Genomic DNA, 22721 nt, shown 5'->3' on the forward strand with positions numbered 1-22721 from the left:
TTATTATCCATGTCACTGCTGCACTAATACTAGCTATCTCCCTCAGTGCAATTTTCTGTCCTTCAAATGTATATAGAGAAAATGTCAGTCTTTCCAAGCCCGGCATACCGAGAGGCCATAATGGCATTAGCACAGCAAGACAGGGGTGCTCTGCCATTCATGCTAACCATGTTTGCCTTTTTCAATCACACTACACAACAAAGGGCCTCATTTCATCAATAAAGAAGGTCCTGAACTCTTCAACTTTGCATTATGGCTGCACTGACACAGCAGCAGGAAGCGGCCCGGCTATGAAGGATGCGGAGCACATCTCAAACAAAGCTGGGGTTCCACCCTAAAATATGAGGGTTGAATAATGTAAAGAGGTGATGGGAGATCTTTGTGTAAAAAGGGTCCCGACTCAGTGGGAGATCGAGAGAAGACGGAGAGCGAGAAACAAAAGCAAAGCAGGCACGAGAGGGCGACCCCAGGAAAAGACAGATTCAAAAGGAATAGGAAGAGGCCCTTCCATAACTTAGTAAAGGAGAATGTGATGTTTTTTTTGTTATATGCAATATGGACAAGAATTCCTACACTTAATGTTGGACCCATATGCCGCATATCTCTAGCAAAGCCACTTGTGTCACTTCCATAAAGTTGAGGGACTTGTCTGAGACAGATTTTAAAAAAGAGACAGAAGGAGATCTGGACTTTTAGTGTCTTTATAATATACGTTAAATTCCATCCTACATTTCCCATAATGCAACTAGATAGAATTTTTCATTAGACCCCGGCTGCCTCTTAAACGCCAATTTTCTTCACATCACAAACTTCAAAATTGTCGTGCATGCTTTATGTCAAATGTTTTAATGTTTAAGTCCAAACCATGCCAACCTTGATGACATCACTGTGACATCATCATATAGAATAAGTCTTTTTTCAAACCCTTCTTTTACTGATTTATGTAGCCTGTAGTTGTTACACCAGTTCATGCCACAGACACGTAACTGTTGACAGCTTGTTGGACTCTCACCTGAACCTTGGCTGCCTCTCGTTGGACTCCTGGTTGTCTGTCCATCTCAGCCTGCGGTAGGAAACCCAGCCCGTTCAGGTACCGCTCAAAGTTTCTGCTCAACTCTGTCTGCGCAGGCCGCAGTTTCCCGTCTCTGGAGCTTCTGTAGGCGGTCAGGGAGCTAGGGGGGGTGACCTGATGGCGGAGTGGGATGATCCTCAGTTTGGAGAGCTCTCTGGAGATGACCTGCTGAGTGATGTCATCCTGCCATGTCAAACCTGGAAACAAAGAGGTCACATTGAAATTTGACTAAGTCAAGGAATAGGAGAGAGAATCGGGCTTGGAGGGCTAGGATGACTAGGATGACTCTCTCCTCAAATTAATTTCACCTGCAAGCAAGAAAACCATCTAGGGCTAATAATTAGTCGATTATCATTCATTATTCAATAATTAATTGTTAAGTCTATAAAATGTTAGAAAATTGTGAAAAATCCCCATAACACGTTCCTAGAGTCCAGGATAACTCTACTACTTCAATGTCTAACAACACCCAAAGATATAAAGATGCAGCCAGACAATGTTTCGTCAATTCCTTATTGAAATGACTTATAATATTAATCAATTATCAAAGTTATTGACATTTATTTTTCTATTAATCCAGTATTTGTTTCAGCCATTAGACAGAAACAAGTGCAGCCTTCTTAAAAAGGATGACTGCACTTCAAATAATGAAATAAAATGTATCAAAAAAATTGACCTTTACCTTCAGACTATACATATACGAGATTATACATATATATAATCTAAAATACTGGAAACAAAATATTTATATATACAATATAAAGTGTCCATAAAATGTACAATGTCAGAGAAAGATCTTCTTCCTGCACAAGTATTGTGGTGTCTCTCTCATCCTACACTTTGATTTACTATTACCATTTAAAAAAAAGGAGGAAAAAAGAAATTACAAACAATTTCTCATCTATTAGATTGGAAATATTAGTAATTTGTTTTATTTGGGACAGCACTTGTACTGTACTCGACTCCAGGGGCATTGGTGTAGTGTAGTCCTCTTGTGATTAAAGAGTAAACAGCAGTAATCAACAAAACAGCAAGGATGAATCTGAAAGAGTAGATTACCAGAAACTCACAGGAAGGCACGACTGCACACGCACAAATGCATGCACACATGTAGAGACACATGTATGTGCAGACTTGTGCAGACTTGTACACACACACACACACGCACACACACACACACACACGCACACACACACACACACACACACACACACACACACACACACACACACACACACACACACACACACACACACACACACACACACACACACACACACACACAGCCAGTCAACAAGCCCGGGGAGAATGTCACACTGTGGCCTGACGCCGTGCCAACATCTCTGCTAATTGCCAACACATAGTTGGGATGCAGAACTCCTGGGCAGGGGCAAAGCGCAGCGATGCCAGGACCAGATGGAGCTACCCAAGCAAAAAAAAGATACCCAAAACATGGCCCCATTCCCAATGAGCCAAGAGGCACCGGATTCCATCGGCAAAGAGCACAGAAATACCAAAGATATTATACTTTTTTTTTTTTTTATAGAGCCAAGATGTTTACTGATGACACTTCCATTCCCGTGCAGAAAACATTTTTTTTTTTTAATGAGAAACAAGTAATTATGATGTGGTGCTCAGATTCCGAAGTGCTGCATACCTCAGCTTTTACCGGACTCATGCGAAGAAACAATGCCGCTCCTGATGCTGTGGACATTCTTAATGTCAATACACTAACAGCCCGAGTAGAAATGTGTGAAGAAATGAATGTACCAACAGTGCACGATGTCTTCATTAGCCTGGTTTCTCACCCATAGACGCTGGATATTCTCATAGATATTCATAAGCACCAGATGAGGATCTAAGCAATGCAGAACAGCTACAGATGCCTCCAGTCATTCTTGGCAGCAGTGAATGGAGCACAAACCAGCGTATGTTGTCACTGTTCTGGAACGCAGCTCAGCCATCCATCCGTACAACAATGACATTTAACTACCCGTGGCTTACCCGATGTGCTGTGTACTAGCTATATATTACCGCGGTGATGATCATTTATGCCATCATCAGTGGCGATGGGACAATCAGGTCTGGCTTCATCCCTAAAGGATCCATATGGTACCTGCGGTTTACTGCAGCTGGTTAAATGAGTTCAGAGTAAAACGTGCGACGGCGCCACAACAGGAAGAGGCCGGCTTCATTGACTGTGACACCTCTATCCCTCTCTGTCTCCTGGGGGATGCAATTATTTCCATACATACCATGTTTTGTGTGTCTGTGATGGGCACACTTGAGGGAAAAGGTATGCCGGCGCATATTACAAAATCAAAATGAGCCGTTTTGCAAAAGAACAAGTCAGGAGGAAAAGTGGTGGGGCCTTTACGGTTGTATTCCTCTCAATCAACCTCTCAGCTGATTATCCTGGCACTGAGGAGCTAAATGTCACGCAAATTCATCTGCGAGTCCAGAGAAAGAGCAGGTTCCTTCATCAAGTGCTGCAGCTTTTTGCCTGTTAAGGATAGCATCCCGACTCAGGCAAATGCCTCAGTTAATTAACGCCTTGCCATTAGCGCAACAGCTTTCAAACAAGCAAGATATTTCTGTTGGCCTCCTGTCTGTTTTCTGTGTGACAGCGAGAGAGAGAGAGGGAGAGAAGGGGCCTCCTAAATATTCAAAGCCTATTAGATGGGATCCTGTCTACATGTCTTGTTATTTCATCTGGTGGTTTTGAAATGCAGATTTTCCCCTTTCCCTTACTTCTGTCCACCGACTGATTTTAAAGGCAGTAATGGAAAAAGAGCGTGAATAATTTAGCAGCAAGTTCAACCTAATTAGTCAAAGTGAAATGTGTCACTCTGAATTTGACACATAAATTAACCAACAGTGCATTGATGAGTCAGGCGACAAAATACAAATGCATTAATAAGTGCCATTTGTAACAAGCAATTCATTTATTGTCAGTTTTATATTGACATTTCAGAGGTAGAGAATTAAAAATATATATATCTTATTTTACCAGGTCATACCAATCATTATCATTTCATGCATCAACAAATTTTGGCTGACATATTTGTTATCTTTGGAAACTTTAGGTTGTCTGCTAAAATTATTTAAAAAAAAAGAAGGGTTTGACTTCACAGCATGAGTGTATGATAACTGACCCCACCCATACATGTTTATTTCTAAAAAAAAACCTAAAAAAAAAAACCTGGTTGCATATATACAAAGACATACAAGATTTTTTGAAGGAAATAATCTGCCTGTCCTCACAGACATGGCATCACACTGAATGAGTCAACAGAGCCCCCTTGTTTTCCTCATAACAGCTCAAGTTCTCACACGGCACGTTGGTGTGTGATCTGTTCTCTCTAGTGCTATTTAGCAAGGTTGTGAGGGAACAGACAGAGCAGCACATGAGGAAAAACAACAATGGGTTTTGTTACTTGTCTGTCAAAGAAAGCGTATTTGCGCAGGAAGCAAAGTAGAACGAAGAGTAACATGTCGTCTCGGTAGCACTGGAGGCAGATGATGTCAGTTTATGGTCACTGATTCTCCCTGACTGACGATTCCTGTCAATGGAGCTAATGCAAATGTCACAATTCATCATCTTACTTGACTTGCCTGTACTGTGAGAGTATCTGCTGCTCCGCGCAGGGTCGAGAGGTCAATCGACTGCAGGTTACAGTAGTTTAACATCGTCCATCAACTCTACCGCAGTTACACGCTGACATGATTCCTTCTGATGTTGAGCGTATGGAGCTTGACAGCATAAGTATTGACCAGAAGCTGAAAGCTGTGACAAACTAGTTTAAAAAAAAAAAAAACGCAGAATAATTAAGTGTTGTCAGTGTTGTAAATGTTACGCTTTTTTGGGCGGGGGCAGGGGGGCAGGACGCAAGACACGGAGTGAGGTTTAAAAAAGTAAAGGTTGATTTACCACAAAACCGGTACTCTAACAGGATCAGAAACAACAAAAAGCGAGCCGAACTCTCTAAAATCGAACCAAAAGAAACTAAACAAAATAAACCCAAACAAACAGATGTGGGTGAAATACAAAATTACTTCCAGAAAATTCAAGCTACTGATGAAGATCAACAACAAGAAGTTGACAGCCGGGGAATGGAAACAGACACGACAGACTGACAAAGAACTGAGGAGGAGGGAGAACTAAATACATTTAGTGCTGACGAGGAAACAAGACGCAGGTGAGTGCAAAAACGGGCGGGAAAAACACAATGGCAGGATGTAAAACAAAACAGAATCAAGAAAAAAGTAACACTGAAAAATAAGACAGGATGAACTAAACTGGGCGGAGATGCATAGCCTTTGCATAACTGGCCAGGAAAGCTAACATTTGAGACTTACATTAACGGAGATAAAGATATTTTAAAACTCATTCCTCCCAGTTTTGTATTTCTGTTCTTAGTTCTTGTAGAGGGTAAAAAGCGTAACCCTCCTCGTAACTCCTTAAATGCAGAATATCATATCTACTACCCAGGAACAGCACTTAAGCAAGGATAAAACCACAGACTGTATGTAAAAATTAATGTAGCCTCTGGGTCCAAACGGTGGAGCCAATGCAGAAGTGTGTTAAAGTACAATAGCACTGAGGGCCACTAGGGACTCGCTCCAAAAAAAACACCGGCTCCGATAGACTCCCATTAAAAAAAAGCCACAACTTCTCATGAAATACAAACTAACAGATCTTTTTCTACTAATTGTTACGCTGTCATTTGCTCAATTCACTCCTTCTGATCAGTGTTCTGGTGCTCCTCCTGAAAATAATACAATCATAAATTAGATATTAGCTCAAAGGGAGGTATGTTTGGTGGCGTGCCTGGTTTGATTGACATATTTAGTGTCCTCCGTCCACTCCTCAAAATATGTTCCCTTCTGGCGGCAAAAAAAAACAAGATGTTGACGTCCAAAATGCCAGACGTCAAAACCTCAGTTCACAAACTGATGGGTGATGTCACTATGAGTTGGGAGAACCCAGAGACTGACAGACTTCCTGCACCTAGTTACAGTTGCTAAGGTATGATTGGACAATTGCTGCTTTCGGGGAGAGGCTTAAAGAATGTCCAATTAAATACTCCATCATTTTAATATATTGTACTTCAAATTCAAACCACTGCAGTTACTGTGTGTATATATTCATACAATCCCAGGCTGCACAAACTCACATATTTAGCAGAGCCGTAATGATTCCAACTCAATATGACAGCCGCCTGGCTATGAGATGTGTAGACACACTGTGGCTGCACACAGTGAATATAAAGTTGCTTGGCTGGGTAATATAAAAGTCATTTGCAGTTGGATGACAGTGCCTTGCATTCAAAAGGTATATTGTGCTGAAAATGTAATACCAGACACCGTGCTCGGCCAATGGGGACACATCCAGACAACCCGAGCCCTTTTGTACAAGGGTCAATTTCTATTGATCTGAATGACATTGGTGTTGTTCAGCGAGCAGAGATTGTGTGATTTCTACCTGCTCTGATGCAAGATAAAGAGGACTGTAAATCGATTCCATTGATGTTTCTCCCCGTTTTATTCCTCTCCTTCATCTCTTCAATTTAGGTTACAGTACAATGGTCTCTATAGCCCCGTCTGGGCAGAAAAAAAAGAAGAAAAAAGGTCCCCCACGTCTCAAAGATGACACTTCAATAGCTGTTGAGCAGATAAGAATAACGTGCCACCGAGCATTAACGGTGCATTGTGGACTCATCCGGAGATAATGCTCTGTGTCTGGATGTGATTCTACAAGACAGAGGAGGGGAAAATGTTTCAAAGTGATGATGTCATGTTTGTGGCGTCTGTGAGCGGCTGTCTCAAAGCACAAGGTCAGGGAACGAGTCTCATAATGAAAAGCACCTAAAGAATTAAACACCTCTTAAAACGAAGCAGAAAAAAAAAAAATTACACACCAGATCTCTTCTCATCCTCCTCACTCTCATTTGTTTATTTCTGAGCAGTAATTAGAATAAATGTGTGGTCTCGCCTGGCTTAATATTCATCACTGAATTTTTTTTCCCCCCTCTTTCTATTTTTTTTTTTTTTTCATGTTTCCTCTGGCCGACTGCTTACTCTTAATGATTTTCAACACTAGTTCACGCCTGTTAAAAGATATTAAGCTCCGAGTGGCCTGCAAAGCCAATTATGTTCGGAGGGCGGATGTTTGTGGTCACGGTCTGTGTTAAAGGTGTCTACTGCCCCCTGGTGGGTCATAACTGCACTTACAGCCTTATAAATGTGTGGAGAAAATATGTAGAAGATAATCACAATTTGTATTTCATTGGTAACTATAATGAACTGTGTATAGATGTATGTACATGTTTTATATTTTTGCTTTTCAACCAATTAATTGGATGTGACTAGTTAGAAATGTACATCTGTTTGTCTACATTTTTTTTTTTACCTTTAATTAGTACCAAATAACATATTTGGTTCCAGGAAACATACTCAGGAAAAATAAAATGAGTTTTTTTTTCCAGCATACACAAAATTCAAGTCATTTTTTTTCTTGACTTGGTGGCGTCTCAGTTCATGTGTGCAGCAGACTGCCTGGAGGCTGCAGTCATTTCTAGCTGTTGTTCACACTGTAACAACCATCAGCAAGAGGAGACTCTGTTCTCCACAACAAGTACAAGACATGAATATCAAATCTGCCATATTTAAATTTCAAAACAGATGAGACGCACTGATGAGACTCTTAAAATATGTGTGAGCCAAAGGAAACACAGCATGACTCCAGGTTGGGAAAACAATAACTCTTGATTTCCCCCTGCAACTTTATTCTTCATGAGCTATACAGTTATTTCTGTTATGAATACATTTTATAAGAATATTTTTTTAGATATTTAATCCGCCTGAAAGATGTAACCTGCTCTAACAAGCACATTGATTGAATAGGGGAGGCTGTCTGATGTGATTAGATTGCACACCTCACAGTTACTCATCCACAAAATTAGCTCTAAAATTCCAACCAGCACCACAAGTCTATTAGACTGGCTGCTGGAGTTAGACGCGAAACAATGGCCCGATATGAGCACAGTGACCTGTTCTGGCCCTGTGGTGGTGCGCTCAGCTAGCCAAAGAGACAGCTTGGCTTATTTGGCTTGCTTCACACAATGGCAGTTGACAAGCATTTGATGTAAGGCCTGTACTGTACATGATTGACGCTGAACAAAAGAAAGTAAACTCGGACAGAGACGGACAGGCAGTTCGTACCTCTGTGAGCCAGTTTCTGGAGGAGGATCCTGAGGCGCTGCAGAGCAGAGGAAGAAATATCGTATGTGTACAGGTCTGCACCGGCCAACTCCTGGCACCTTCCAAACACTCCATCTGCAGGCAGGAAAAGAAAGGAAACTGGTGACGACAGGTACACGAGGGGATATTTTGTCATACGTGTGCGGCACCTGCAGAGTTTGGTACCTCTGATTTCCTGTTTTGGGGGAGGTAATACCTGATATTTTTCCTGTGACAGCACCACGATAAGCAGCCGTTCAGGGCAGGAAGGCCTTTATCAGGGACCCCGTTAATCTCCCTATCAACGGTCCTGCCGCCTCTCTCGATAGAGGTTGCTAGGCAACCCACGCCACGGAGTCCCTATCAACCCCATAATTCAATGGCTGGTCTAGACCTCTGAAGGATGGGGAGGCTCTGCGGGTCAGACAGCAGTGTGTAGATGCGAAGCCTGGAATATAAATGACCTGTGTTGTCACCTTCTCTCAGCTGTGGAGATAAATCCATGCATCTTATTGGCTAAAAAGACAAAAAGAAATCCTGCAGATTCAATCTGCGTTGTTTCCTCTGTGTGTGTGTGCGTGTGTGTGTGTGTGTGTGTGTGCGTAAGCGATGCCACTGTCATTAGATGGGATCAAATGATGCGCATCAACACTTGGTCCTGCACCGCAGCTTCCCATTAATTAATTCAAGTTGTCCGACAATAACAGTAAACATCAATGGTACGACTGAGGCTCACTGACACGTCAGGAACCACAGAATACACGAAACCTCATGTCCACTACACGCTGCAATGTTTCTGTCTGGGCTTTTAAAAAAAAAAAAAAAAAAATCCAAATATTTAATGATCAATCATATCCATCAATCATACACGTGATGTGGCATCTTTGCACTGAAAGTGAAGCATTTCTCAGCCTACTTTGTCACCTTCAACTCAAAAAAGTGAATTACATTCATTGTCAAATTAAGTGACTGATAATTACTATGATAAAATTATGTCTGACGAGTCTAAATTGAAGTTTTAGACTAAACGAGGTTTTCATGACTTCCTCTTCTGCCTGTGACGTGTTAAATGACAGCTTTGTACAGGAATAAGCTTGTGGGAGGTGGTGAATTAGCATAGACAGCACAGTGCAACGCTCGGGAGTTATTTTGAGATCTCAAACAGCGCAGAAGAAAACTTCCCACCTACAGACGCGCAGATCATCACAGACAAAAGACGTCAACCGTCTCGATCCTCTTCGCCAACAATCCCTCGTTTCTAAAGATATTTTCCCTGCTGACACGCTTGATGTGTTCACGAAATAAGTGAGTTGGACTTCTGGTGCGATGTCTTTTCCCCAGTTGTACACTAACAACACATTATGTAAGACATAATGGGAGGCTGGTGACATAACAAGTGACGGGACACTGTTAAATGTTTGATGCGCTGCGTACCTCATTGGTTCCCATGGTAACGGCACATGTTACTTCCCTTCTTTGTTGTCAGGGACATTCCCAGGTACTCAGACACACAGCGGGGATTTAGTGCATTAAATATAAAAGTCAGTTATTTCACGACAAAGAAATTCTTGTTTGCCGAATGAAACAGTTGACTGATTTATGGAGGTGATGCTGAGCCATTCGGAGCCACGCGCACAATTATTCACGAAGCTGTTCTGTCACTTTATTGCGTGTATTCACAACGCCGAGACGATCAAAACAAGCAACGGTCGTTCATTGTAGTTGACAGCTTGCAGGGGAAACAGACTATTTTCCCCTATTTTTGACATCTAAAAAACAACATTTTAATTCCGGGCCTGGAGGAGAGCAGCATGTGTTGGCTGGATGGAGGGTTGTCCAAAGCTTAAAAAAAAATAACACACGGAAATGCAGGGAAATCAAATAGCAGAGAGAGTGTCCCTAAATATGTCAGCATCAGTGCGATCTACACGACATTACATTTCATTTAGCTGACGCTTTTATCCAAAGCGACTTACAATGAGTGCTTTCAATCACGAGGGTTGATCGAGGAGTGAAGCAAAGTCTATTAACAGAGGAAGACAGTGATTTTGTAATGATCACCTGTCTGGCTTGGGGAAATATCAAGCTGACAATAGGTCAATTTGTGCCAAATGGCGGCAATGTGACGAGCAGGAGGCAACTGCAATGCAAATAAACCTTGATCAATGTGATCCATAATGCATAAAACAGGCCACAGAGTCAATCAATGAATCAATCCTTAAACATACAACAACGTAAATCAGTGACATTCTCAAAAAAAAAAAAAAAGGAGCTATGTCTGGATAAGCAGCATGTTGACAGGAATAAAGAAGATTATTAGCCAAAAAAAAGGTGAAGAGCTGTAAATCCAGACTCCGTCTCCCCACCCACTGTGACAGACAGAGCGACACCCGGCTGCCGCTACAGCTATTTAAACTGTGAAAGCTAATGCTCCGGGATAACAGGAGCAAACACTAAAGCTGACAGTCAGCAAAGCATTTCTAAAAGACTGTTGGAAGAGAGGCAGACGGACCCGGGAGACAAATTAAGACATATTGGAACAGGTGTATTAGCTGTGCAACTCATGTCATGAAAATGAATAGGCTCAAATCAATGCACCGAGACCGGCCAGATGTAGGCCGCTAATAAAGAAAAGGTATGGGAACAAAAGCTAAAGTGATCAGGATGTGATTAATGAAGTTTTTACAGGTTATTCTGGGCTTTTTATGTGACAGCCTTTGAAATGATAATTATATTTATACATGCACTGCAAAGCACATGTAAATACAGAAATGAATAAAGATAAAGCAGACTCTCGGAGCTACATCAAAACATGCTGCCTATTGAATGTGGCTGTGAGCATAAATCAGCGCTATTATTACATTTTTATTTTTACATATCCCTTTCCCTCCCCTTAAAAAGCATGTGGCTTTTTTTTTTAAATTAAAACCCTTTGTTGCATCTTTTATTCCTTATACTTAACCCGTCCTTTACTCAGCACTTGTTCGATTATTCATGGTTTTGCATCTTCAGCGTTGGCGCTCTTTCTCCGCCCATGGAGATCGTTTGATATTTGGATTTTTGGCAGCGGTTACTTAAAGTGTTTATGCTGCAGTTGCGCTCGTTGCGAGCGCTGATCAATAGAAGCATCACCGAAATCGTTTAAATCTAAAATACACGCGGACCATTCAGACAATATTGGCCAAAGTGGGGGCAGGATAACCGCCAATCGATACAACACTGTCGGTTAAGTGTTTAATAGGAGCCAACCGGTGCCCCGAGGGAAACATGTAGCACTTATCCGCTGTACTTTAGCTCAGCTTATCACACCAATAAGCCACAGACGCTGGAGAGCTGCATCAAATTAAAATGCATTTCCAGGTAATCACGTATCCTTTAAGAAGAAGCTTTAGAAAAGTGTTTCCCCTGAAGATGAGCGTAAAGGTTAGAAGAGGTTGCATCAGAAATGACACCCAGCGCCAGAAGCTCGAACGGCATACGGAGGACAGTAATTGCTAATCAATGACGCAATAACATCTAGAATATATTGAAGGTACTTCTTCCCAAAATATACTACTTATGCAATCAGCTGCTGTTTAAACCTATGAAATATTCACTTCCTTTAACGTCAAATATGAAATGAAAGTAGATTTCATCCCAGTAACTGTTATACGCTCAGCGCTTTTATCCTACATTATCTCCCATCTTGTCCTCTTACCTCTCCCCTAAAAGGGGTTGTTCAATTATAGCAAGTAAACCAAGTAACTGAAGCTTGGATTTTTTTCCACATAGCAACGTTGTCCATCTACTGAGTTTAAGGGTGGTGTTTTGTTAAGCCCTAAATAATCCAAAATAAAAGACCAAACTGACAAACATGTACCCGTCTGTTCTAATGTCCGCTGCAATCATTTGCATGTCCAGATAGCCACAATGTGAGCATGATTTCCAAAGAAAAGAAAGTCATTAGCTCGACATATTATTGTGAGGGATTGTGAAATTATACTGTATTTGTTCAGGATTGAAGAATCCAAGGTGGCATTAGCAGCTTTTCTGTTCCTTACTCGGTTTAAGGAAGTTTGCCAAATTCAGTAGCCTACTTTTTCCGCAACCTCAAATCCTTCATTCTTATAAATGTAAAGCATGCTGTTTAAAAACTAAAAAAAAAAACTAAAAAAAAAAACTAAAGTTTTAAATATAATCACTGTAACGCATTTGAATCATCTGAGGGTTATGTTAGAACAAAATATATTTTAATCACAATTTGATGGACGTGCTGTAACAGTAGGGCTATGTTTTCTACATTAGGTAGTGACGATGCTAAGCTAATGCTAGCTTTAGTCTTATATTTTGTGTATACAGCTGAAATGTGTCACTCTTTTGCCGGGTTTTTTTTTCCCATAAGTAAAATATAAATGTGAATTGTGTACGGAAATTTCAACCAACTCACACAGTTGAAATGTCAGCATTAGCTTCCTCTAGCAGATAGCAGATAAAGGCCGGCAACAGTTATTCTTGCAAAACAATGCTGTGGTTATTTCACAGATTTCTGTGAGATCACGTCGTGATTTATGCGCCTCCTATTAAAATCGATGAAAACTTTTGGCGAGCGTGCGGTGTATTAATTAATTCAGGTCACTTTGAATAGAGAGTGTCTTTTTCTGTTGATCAGTGTTTTTAAAAAATAATAATTAAAAAAAAAAAAAAAAAAAAAAAAAGCCTCATTAAATCAATCTGACTCAGTGCTGTTAAATAACAACTCGTGAACATCAAAGCATCTCGCGAGTGGTCGTCGAACACAACGCACTGTGTAAAACCGATACGGAGGGGAGGAGCTGCGCCTTCCCTGCCCTCAGCCACCCTGCATGGCAACAGCCCGGGTGAAAACGAGAGTGGTTGGTCCCGCCCAGAATAAACCAGGTTACTCCTTCGGGGACCTGCGGAAGAGTCGAAGTGGCAGACCTAGTTACTCCCACTCATCATCTGTCTGTGCAGTGGCTGCTGATCATCAGGAGTTCAATGGAGAGTGACAGAACGGAGACTGCGAGTGCGCAGAGGGTTATGAAGCAACCAAATAACATCTCATCGCTTGCATGTTAGGCACAGCATTAATCTAACAGTAGACTGTATATATTTGCCTTTAGTGAGCCTGTAATTACATTTACAGCGTAAGAGGGATGGTGTGGGCATGGCAAAAAAAAAAAAAAAAAAGAGAAGAGAAGCTGAAGAAGAAAAGATGGGAGGAAAAGAGACAAATCTCAGAACAAATGATCATCTCCCGTCATATCCTTGCGTGGCAGTCTAATGTATCCACACCAATTACGACCCTGTTGTCTGCCTCTGGGTATTTTTCTGTTGAGGTGTCAGCAATTTCCTTCGATTAGGCTCCCCTCTGTACCAAAGCAGGCCGTGTGATTAAAGTCCGTGTTTTATACTTCTCTGCGCTGCCTTCTCCTCCCTGTTTCCTCCGAAACTGGGTTAATATGGAAATAAGGGAGGAGGTCTCCAAATTTGCTTCTCTAATATGCCGCAAATCTGAAGACTACCCACTGCCCGTCACTATTATATATTCCACCACCTTAAAATGCATCTCAGTGCTATAGTTCATATAGTTGATTCATGTTTAAGTGGTTTTTTTTTTTTGCCAAGAAATAGATGAAATTTTATATTTCCCAAAATGTTAAACCATTCCTTCATGACCCATCTCTTTTCCTTGGAAATATGGCTGTTCCATCCATTATTATTGATTTTACTGCCTTCAGTCATTCCTTTTTTTTTTCCCCTCTGTATGTAAAACCACTGGTCGATGAATTGATTGAGTTGGTGGACAGAAAATTGATCCAACACTAGTTTTGACTGTTGTTTTGATGTAACCAACAATTAGTAAAGGTCACATTTGCTTGGAAAAGTTCTGGGTAATTGTAAGTGACATTTACGTTGTATATTTTCAGATTTTTCCAGGAAAATAATCCGTTGATGAATGAAAACAAGGATTATCTGCAGTCTTGATGAATGACTACAGTATTAAAACAATAAAACTGATATCTTAAACAAAAGGACTTATGTCCCACCATGATCTCTGTGATAAAATACCACCGACAGCATGCTCACAACACTTGTAGTTTGTCATCATTAATCAAACTGTCCAGACATTGTATGTAGTTGTTACGTTGGAAGTATAATGCCGAGGCTATGTATGAGTTCATTGGAAAGAATCAGTTTCCTCCTTAATTATTATATTAAGTCATTAATCAGCAAGTAATTAGCTTTGCATGCTAAATATCTGGTATCATTTTGAGCTTCTTAGCCTAAAGGGTTTCAGAGTTAAAGCAATTTCTGGGGAATCAGCGTTCCCTCAATAATATGCAATTTTATGCAGGAAGGTGCTCCAAAATCTAATAGGATTAAATGTGAGGTATGAAGTTTGTACTACGTATAGTTGTTTTTTTTTTTAGTTATTATGTTCTACAGTCACAGAGTAATAAATGTCATAATGTCTGCACATAAAAAGCTTTAAGGCCGGTAGACAGAGTTATAAACAAAGCTCCAAATTTGATGTTATCTTAGGTCATTCTCATCCTCGTCGTCTTATGAACATAATATTTCAGTGCTTGTCCTCTGCACTGTCTCCTATAGGTCACATTATGGTTTGCACGTAATCCTGTTGTCTGTCAGCGTGTAATAGTTTCCCCTCGCTGGCTCTCATTTTTGTGAAACTGATTTGAACATGAATATGCGCAAGTAAATGAAGTCGGCAAACAAACAAACAACCTCAAAGCCGAGGCCTTAACTCACTATCGACGTGAGGGCAAAAACTAACATGCAGATGGAGAACCTCTCTGCACACGTACGACTTTATGCCGAGCCGTTGCCGCCACGCGATGTAAGAATTCATTAACCTTTCACGTCGGCTCTGTCGTGAAGATGATGCTGGAGATCGACACGCTATCAATCCCCCCCTTCAAAGTTACAACCCACTGTGTGATTCAACTGAATGACACACTGTGAAAAGGCCCGACGTTTACCCCCCCCCCCCCCCCCCCCTGTTCATCAGGTGACACGTTGTCACGGCAACCCCCGAGACAGACACATCCATCTTCCATGACAAGGTGGCTTGTAGATGAGGCCGTGGTTAGAGGGAAACCTCGGCATATGAAGGGGAAAACATCCTGTTGGTATTGACAATAAAACCTAGTTGTTAGATGAATGAGAAGCGACAGCTACTGTGTGTGCTTGCGTTGTAAATTCAGACCGTTGCAGCCTGGCTGTTATTTGTTGTAATGCTTTTTGTTAAGCGTGACTCATATGTGCGGTGAGCAAACCCATCAGTCAGTATCTATATATATAAATCCCCTGAATTATTGAAAATAACATAGGATTTTACCTGCAGGCTCAAGGATGTTGAATTTAGATTTTTTTTTTTTTTTTTTTTTTTTTTTTAAGACGTTGCATTTACAAAATTTAATCCAATCATTTGAAAGAAAATTTTTTGAAGAAAAAGGAATTCCGATTTGAGTTTAACACAAAGTACGTTCATAAATCATTTTATGATGATGAACCGGAAAATAAGAAATCGAAGCCTACGAGGAAGAACCTGAAAATGCAGTGCAAACTGAGGGTCACAGACACATTTTTGCTGCGTCCATCAGTATACACAGTTTATGTGTTATAACTAGTCGGCCACATTCCTTGTAATGTTCTCTACCACAGCTAAACAGCTATCAGCATACTTGCTCTGAAAAATGACAGCTAATGTTTTCTGAGCTAAGTTTTCCTGCTTGTTCACGAGGCAATACTTGTTCACCGTTTGAACATCTAGTTCATCGTTATGTTTTGACATGTATTGTATTCCTATCAATTCTTTCCCAAAAAAGAACATCGTGCGCGATCTTTTCTGCAGCCACATCCCCTCGTATTCTTTGATTATGTAACACAAGGAATGTAACGGCGGTAGCATTTTAAAGGCATTTAGACAATAGATTTGAGGTCTTCATACTCATTTGTAAGGATATTACAAATTTTAATATTCATATTTCAAAAATATTTTCTTTTAAGACTTGATATGGGACTGAGAAAACACTGAGTGTAATGAGGGGGTGCGGGCGGACTTACCATTGACGCAGAACTCGTATGATGCACAGAGCTCGTCTTCAAACAGACAACCTGGAGGTCAGAGAAGGTGAAACAGAGAGGGGGGAAAAACGTAAAACACAGTTCAACAAAGGGGTCAACCTGCGTGGGGGGAAAAAAAAGAAGAAAATGCAGCACAAAATTAGTCAAATGTCGCAATTTCTAAATATGTGACCGCTCTATAATAGTACAGCTTAGTACTACATTAACTCTGGCCGAGGGCCTCGCTGCTAATGGCAGAGCCATCAATCATCAATTAGTGTGACCTGGCCTATCCTGTCTCTGACACTAATACCCCAACTCCATGGGCAACGTTTCCATATATGAATGTTGTATGAATATTAATTAACTTTAACGCTTGGACTAAGAATGGGTGTTCCAGACTAATAAATGAACAGATGGCGGGAGCATTACGAGTAGCTGTTCCCCGTGTTCACATCTCGCACGTGGGAGTTGCAACGAACGGAGGAGGACTGATTCTTCTGCTCGCCGATCCGCACAGGTGATCCTCCATATTTACACATTTCCAGGAAAAGACGGCTTCGAGAACAAAATAGTCTGCACAATTAAAAACTCCTCTTAAAGTGCTAGTTTTTTTTTTTTTTTTTTTTTTTTTCTGTCTTGTAGGCCGAATGTGATCACACATTCAGCATTGAAGGGAGCTGTAACAATAATACAGACCTTCAGCCGAGAAAATGAGATTCAGCTCATACTATTGAGTTTATGCCGTTTGCAGGGTCGGTAACAGAGAAAATCTGCAAACAAGTAGGCCAAGTCTGAAGTCTTTTATCTTTGTTATTTCGCCCTCTCTGCTCATCAGGCAGAGTGACGGAATTGGATGCACCCTCTTGGCCCGGTGGCCTCGATGGACAGCGATGAGCAGCTCGTGACCGTGAATGAAGAACAGGCTGAGTGGGAGGGGAGGCCTTCTTTGATAATGAGAAGAGATAGGCACGGGAAGTCTGCTAATCAATTGGCACAGAAAGGACAGATAATCAGGACAGGTCGGGACGAGAGAGGAACTTTTTCAGGCATCACTTGTTCAAAGTTTGCTCGAGTTTCTTCTTCCCAGGTTTGACATTAACATCATTACCGTGCTCTGTTCCTCTCTCGAAGCCAAACTGCGTGGGAACCTCATCCTGCAGACACGATGTGCAGCCATTTTTGTTTAGGCGTTGAGAGCACATTTCATGAAATTACGCCTTTTAGAGGTAATGGCGTCAATATGTCAGCAAAATGGCCATTTAATGAGGTGGAGAGAGGCATCATCACAGAGCTGTAAGGTCGCTCAGCTCTCTGGGACGAAAATGAAAGGCAGAATGTCCTGAACTCAAGAGAAGCAACTTACTGCTCCAAAACCAAGACCATTAGTGGCTTTTCAAACTCATTGTACCTGAACATTAGTCTGCTAGTATATCCATCAATTTAATATACAGATTATGGGCTGAAGCACCCCATACCTATCCACCAATATATTATGTTGTGTCTTTTTTTGGGTTACATTTGCAAGTAACGACAATAACTCCGGCTTATTTCTATTACAGGGAACCATTAAAAGAAAACACTTGCAAACTGCACTTTCTGAAGCCAACAAAGCTGCCCTAAACTCTGTAGTTCCCCTCAGCTCTATATTTTTATGTTTGATTTTACAGCTTGCAACTTCACTGTTTTTGGCTCCATTTCACTGCCCTCATCAGTGTTGTTTCCAGCCACAAAAGACAGCTCCCTGTCCAGCACCAAAGAGCAGACAGACACAGTTAGAGACCAGCTGGTGAACATAGCGGAGCATTTGGCAGATAAAGAGACAGATATTTCCATCAGGAGCCAGTGGAGACCAAAAACCGAGCTAAAAGATGAGAAATTGTTCGACAAAAGTGGCCAGAAAAAGGACTCCAAATGAACGATCCCTTGTGTCGTATGAATGTGTAAATATAAAACTGTCTGCAAAAACGTTAGCCATGTAAGATACATGGCTAAAGTAATATGCATGAGGTAGTAATATGTCACCTTGTTGTGGTGCCCAAAAATATGGCCCAAAAAATACATTTATAAAGTGGACTGTGGTGTATGTACGCGGTACGCATCTGAATTACCTGGGATAGAACAAGCAAAAATATAATAACAACTCATTATAGGCAAATATTCTGTACAAAAGAAGGTGGGTGGGGACTGGGAGGAAAGATGATTGGGCCGCCCCTACTTTTGACTTAGTTATTTGACTTTCCTGTGACAAAAATTTTAATTAGGGTTGAAATAATTAGACAGTTACTTGATTAGTCAATCAACAGAAAATTAATCAGAAACTCTGGCTAATTGATGATTAATTCAAGTCTCTTTTTCGGGCAAAATTAACCGGTCCGAGCTTCTAAATTGTGAGGATTTGTTTATTCTCTATAAAACTGAAGTAGTCATACATAGTGATTTACTGTCAGTAAACTGAATATATTAGTGTTTTGAACTGGGTTGGCCAAAGCAAAGCATCTTGTAGTGTCTCTTTGGGCTTTATGAAAATCAGACTGTAAAAAATTTGAATTTTTCAAGATTATTTGAAAATCGTACCAACCACCCAATCAACTTATTATTTGTTGATATACGCAGCCTTAATTATAACATAACTGCTTCTAACTAGCCGAGACTTTATAGAATACAAAAATATAAGACCAAACTTATGTAGAGCAGTCTGAGGAGTCACGTAATCCGTCTTGACCATGCATCTTCTCAGCGCTGGTGCAATTAGTGTCAGTCCATTCAACTTTACCTCCTCATCACTTCCCTGTTTAATTCATTGGGTTCTCTGGGAGGCCTTGTCAGCTCTCAATATTAATTACGACTTTCAACTAATGACGCATCCAGCCAAGCATAGTTAGTCCGACATTATGTGTGTGTGCGCATGTGTGCGTGAGTGCGCGTGTGTGTGTGTTTGATGGGCAGGGACGTAGGATTGATAACGCAGCGCTTCCCCTTTCTCCGACACCATGCCAGAGATGATTAAAATGGCGCCTTTTAATTAAAATGCAATCACAGTGGATGCTGCTGATTACCTCAGGCGGGACACAAAAAAAAAAAAAAAAAAAAACTGGCTGAAGAAGAAAGCTGTTAAAAAAAAAAGAAAAGAAAAAAAGAAAAGGTGTCCAGGCTAAATCTTAATGAAGCATCCTGAGAAAAAAATAGCCACATTGTCTTATTTAATTCAAGGCGTACAAGATAATTTCACAAACAAAATGACCTTTCAAAAAAAAAAAGTTCAATACTCTTTATTGAGTGCTGAGGCTCTGTTGCCATGTCAACCTCGTCACAGATCAATTACAGGAGCTCATCAATGGGAAAACACACGGCGAGTCAAGTCCGGCAACAGTTTCAAAGGGATTGAGAGGATTGACAGATGATTTGTGTGCTTCATAGTTGATTTTTGACTTTTCTTCCAACTGAAATCTTTTTCTTTTTAATCCAGTATTTATTTCTTGTGTGAACAAACCTGAAGCAATCCAGTAAAAATGGTCAAATTTGAACATTTCTCTTCAAATGTCTCTTATTTGTTGTTTCACTGCCTGCTGAAATGGTAAGTTGTTTATTCCATTAGTTGATCATGATAATTAGTTGTTAGTAGTTGTTACTAAACATACTCTGATTATTTTTTTTTCCCCTTCAGTTTTCTCTCAATCAGGCATGTAATCAGTGGTCTATAAAACATGAGGAAATAGTAATACATTTTAATCACAAGTTCTCAGAAGTCATGAAAATTTGAAAACGAATAGTCAGATTTAAGGAGCCAATTTTGTTCACAAATTACTTAAATGATTATCAGAACGGTTGCTACTTATTTTCACGTCAACTGACTAATTAATTTATTGGCTAACTGCTGTAGTTTTAGATATGCAATTAGCTGTTTCAGTCTTTTATTCAGTAAAAAATGACATAAATATAAATTTCCTGTTTCCAAATTTGAGGATAGACTGCTTTTTATTCCTGGTTTATATCTTTGTAAACCGAATACCTCTAAATTGTATCACTTCAGAACGAATAGACGATAAAAGCGATCGTCAGATTAATTGATAGTGAAAGTAATTGTTACCAGCAGCAGGAGATGAGCGCTAACTACAGGTGCTCTAAATGTGCAGTAGCTTCCCCTCCCAAAATAGATGCTGTGACCTAATTTACAAATTCGGTATGCAGGGACAATCCTGAAGGTCAGAGGATGCGGTGAGTCAGTTCACAGTTTTTTAACACGATATCCTGGTAGTTACTGGCCTCTGTTCTCAGGAGATGGTTAAACAGGAGCTAGACAGAAGTGCAACCCACTCTGTGTTTGCAAATGAAATGAAACATACTGTGGAGACCGAAAACACTTCTAGAAATGGGATCCTGGATCAATTACCTGCAGCCCAGATCTCTCCAGGGCCTCTACACACACAACACAGAAACACTTTCCCATGATGCCCCCCCCCCCCACCCCCCGCCTGCTTTATTACATCTAACTGGTATTGAGGGCAGAAAGGACACCCACTGTATAAGTAGCAAGGAGCAGCAACATGTGTGACACCCAAAAACTGTTAACCTTCAGCTAAAATCTCACACCGTGTCAGGGACATAACAGTTTCCCGCCTCGGGGGCCGTGAAATCAGAGAGGAGGCAAAAGCACACTTAAGGTAATTTAAAGAGAAGCAGTCACATGAGATTGACTAAGTGTGTCTTATTAATAAAAAATTATACAACCATATTAATCTGACAGTTAATCTCCACCTGTGCATAATCAAGCCGTTCATTACTCTTCTCAGGGCAGATTTATGTCTGAAGGATCTGCTTCAGACCGTCTCCAACGTGATTGGCTGACCTTGCACGGAACATTAAATATGTCCCGATGAGGCAAAAAACCCAAGGCTGAACAAGAAGTCAGAGACTTGATCGTTCACTTTCCCTCACAGGTGGTTGGCCAACGCCGGGATACCATCTGTGATGTCTGAGGGGCCAAGGAGGATGCTGGGAATCTGGCAGCGAGGACAGCCACACCCAGAGCCTGCTGCCGTTAAGGACATATTTCATTCACTCTCTGGGGACCACCGACGTATCTTTTATAATAAACACGAGCTGCGAGCAAGGACGCCCGACTTCCTTTTTTTTTTTTTTTTTTTTTTTTTTTAATCACACGCACCTGTACTGTCAGCCAAAAAAGCCATTTCAGGACAGTGCAGCGGGCGACAGCGGCAATAAAAGTGCAAGTGAATTGAAAAGCGAGCGCGGCTGGAGCAGGGACAGCAGAAAAGGAACATCACCTGCAAGCAAATTAGCGTCAGCTTGACACCATGTCCGCAGATTTAAACAGCTTGTGTCATTAAGGCGCTCTCCTGCTAAAATTAAAGATGGCTCCGAGCTTTTCTCTGCTCCAGCAAGTCTGTTCTTGTCCAAAGCTGCAAGTCACTCGTCAGAAACCGAGCTCCATTCGGCTTATCATCATGATGACATTTTTATACATCCGGCACGCAATTTGTGTCTGAACATGACAGGACTCTGTTATAATAGTTGTTTAAATAAGACATTTTATATTTCACGAGAAAACCGTTTTTCTACAGTGAATGACGTTTTGAAAAATTCACTTCCACACCACACAAAAAGTGTTAGAATACCACTGTTGAGGCTTCCGTTTTAGAATATATTTGGAAATATTATTTCTCTTTCTTGCAGAGATAGGAGAGAAGTTTGACACCAATTTCATGTTTGTTTGTTTGAAACTACAGCTGGCAGCAAGTTCTCCTGGTTCTATCCAAGGGTTAAAAAAAACAAAAAAAACATAACCTCCTGTAACATGTAAGATTGTTGTTTTAAAATTAAATGAAAAAGATATAACCTGCTAATATGTGATAATTATTGGTGCTGGTAGGTTGATTTTGTTACCTTTTGGGCGGAGCTGGGCTAGCTGTTTGCTCTTATTCGAGCTAATCGGCTAATATTTGCAGCATCTTATTTAACAAAATGTTATCATTATTTTTGATTGCATTTCGGTAGGGTCTAACACAACATTAATAAAGAGAATTAAGGAAAGATTAAACGTGTTAGAGAAATAAATAATAACAACAAAAAAATATTGAAAGCAAATAAACGCAAAGAAGAGCTTTTCCTTTCGGGCAAATGTAATGCGTCAGAGAATAAATCTAAAGATGCTTAAAATAAATCATTACGAGGAGCTTGAGGCGGGGAGTCGGGGTGCTTGGAGGTGACCTTGACTGAAGCGAGGACCTGACGTGAAGCCACCTGACATCCAGAAGAGTGGTAACCAAACACAGTTCTCTCAGAATTCCCAGTCAGG

General features: G+C 40.8%; 1 protein-coding gene across 1 annotated transcript in view; it reads right to left on the reverse strand.

Moving 5' to 3' along the window:
- Nucleotides 1-22721, reverse strand: part of ptprn2 (protein tyrosine phosphatase receptor type N2) — a 123332-nt gene that overhangs the window by 92539 nt on the left and 8072 nt on the right. Inside the window, exons 2-4 of the mRNA XM_069159531.1 lie at nt 16403-16453; nt 8297-8410; nt 1013-1269 (exon numbers count right to left, since the gene is read on the reverse strand). Of these exons, the coding sequence (XP_069015632.1) occupies nt 1013-1269; nt 8297-8410; nt 16403-16453 (422 nt within the window). The remainder of the gene's footprint in view (nt 1-1012; nt 1270-8296; nt 8411-16402; nt 16454-22721) is intronic.

This window comes from Embiotoca jacksoni, unplaced genomic scaffold (assembly GCF_022577435.1).
Source record: "Embiotoca jacksoni isolate LCO1_2020_lvr unplaced genomic scaffold, fEmbJac1.0.p SCAF_25, whole genome shotgun sequence".
Lineage (NCBI taxonomy): Eukaryota > Metazoa > Chordata > Actinopteri > Embiotocidae > Embiotoca > Embiotoca jacksoni.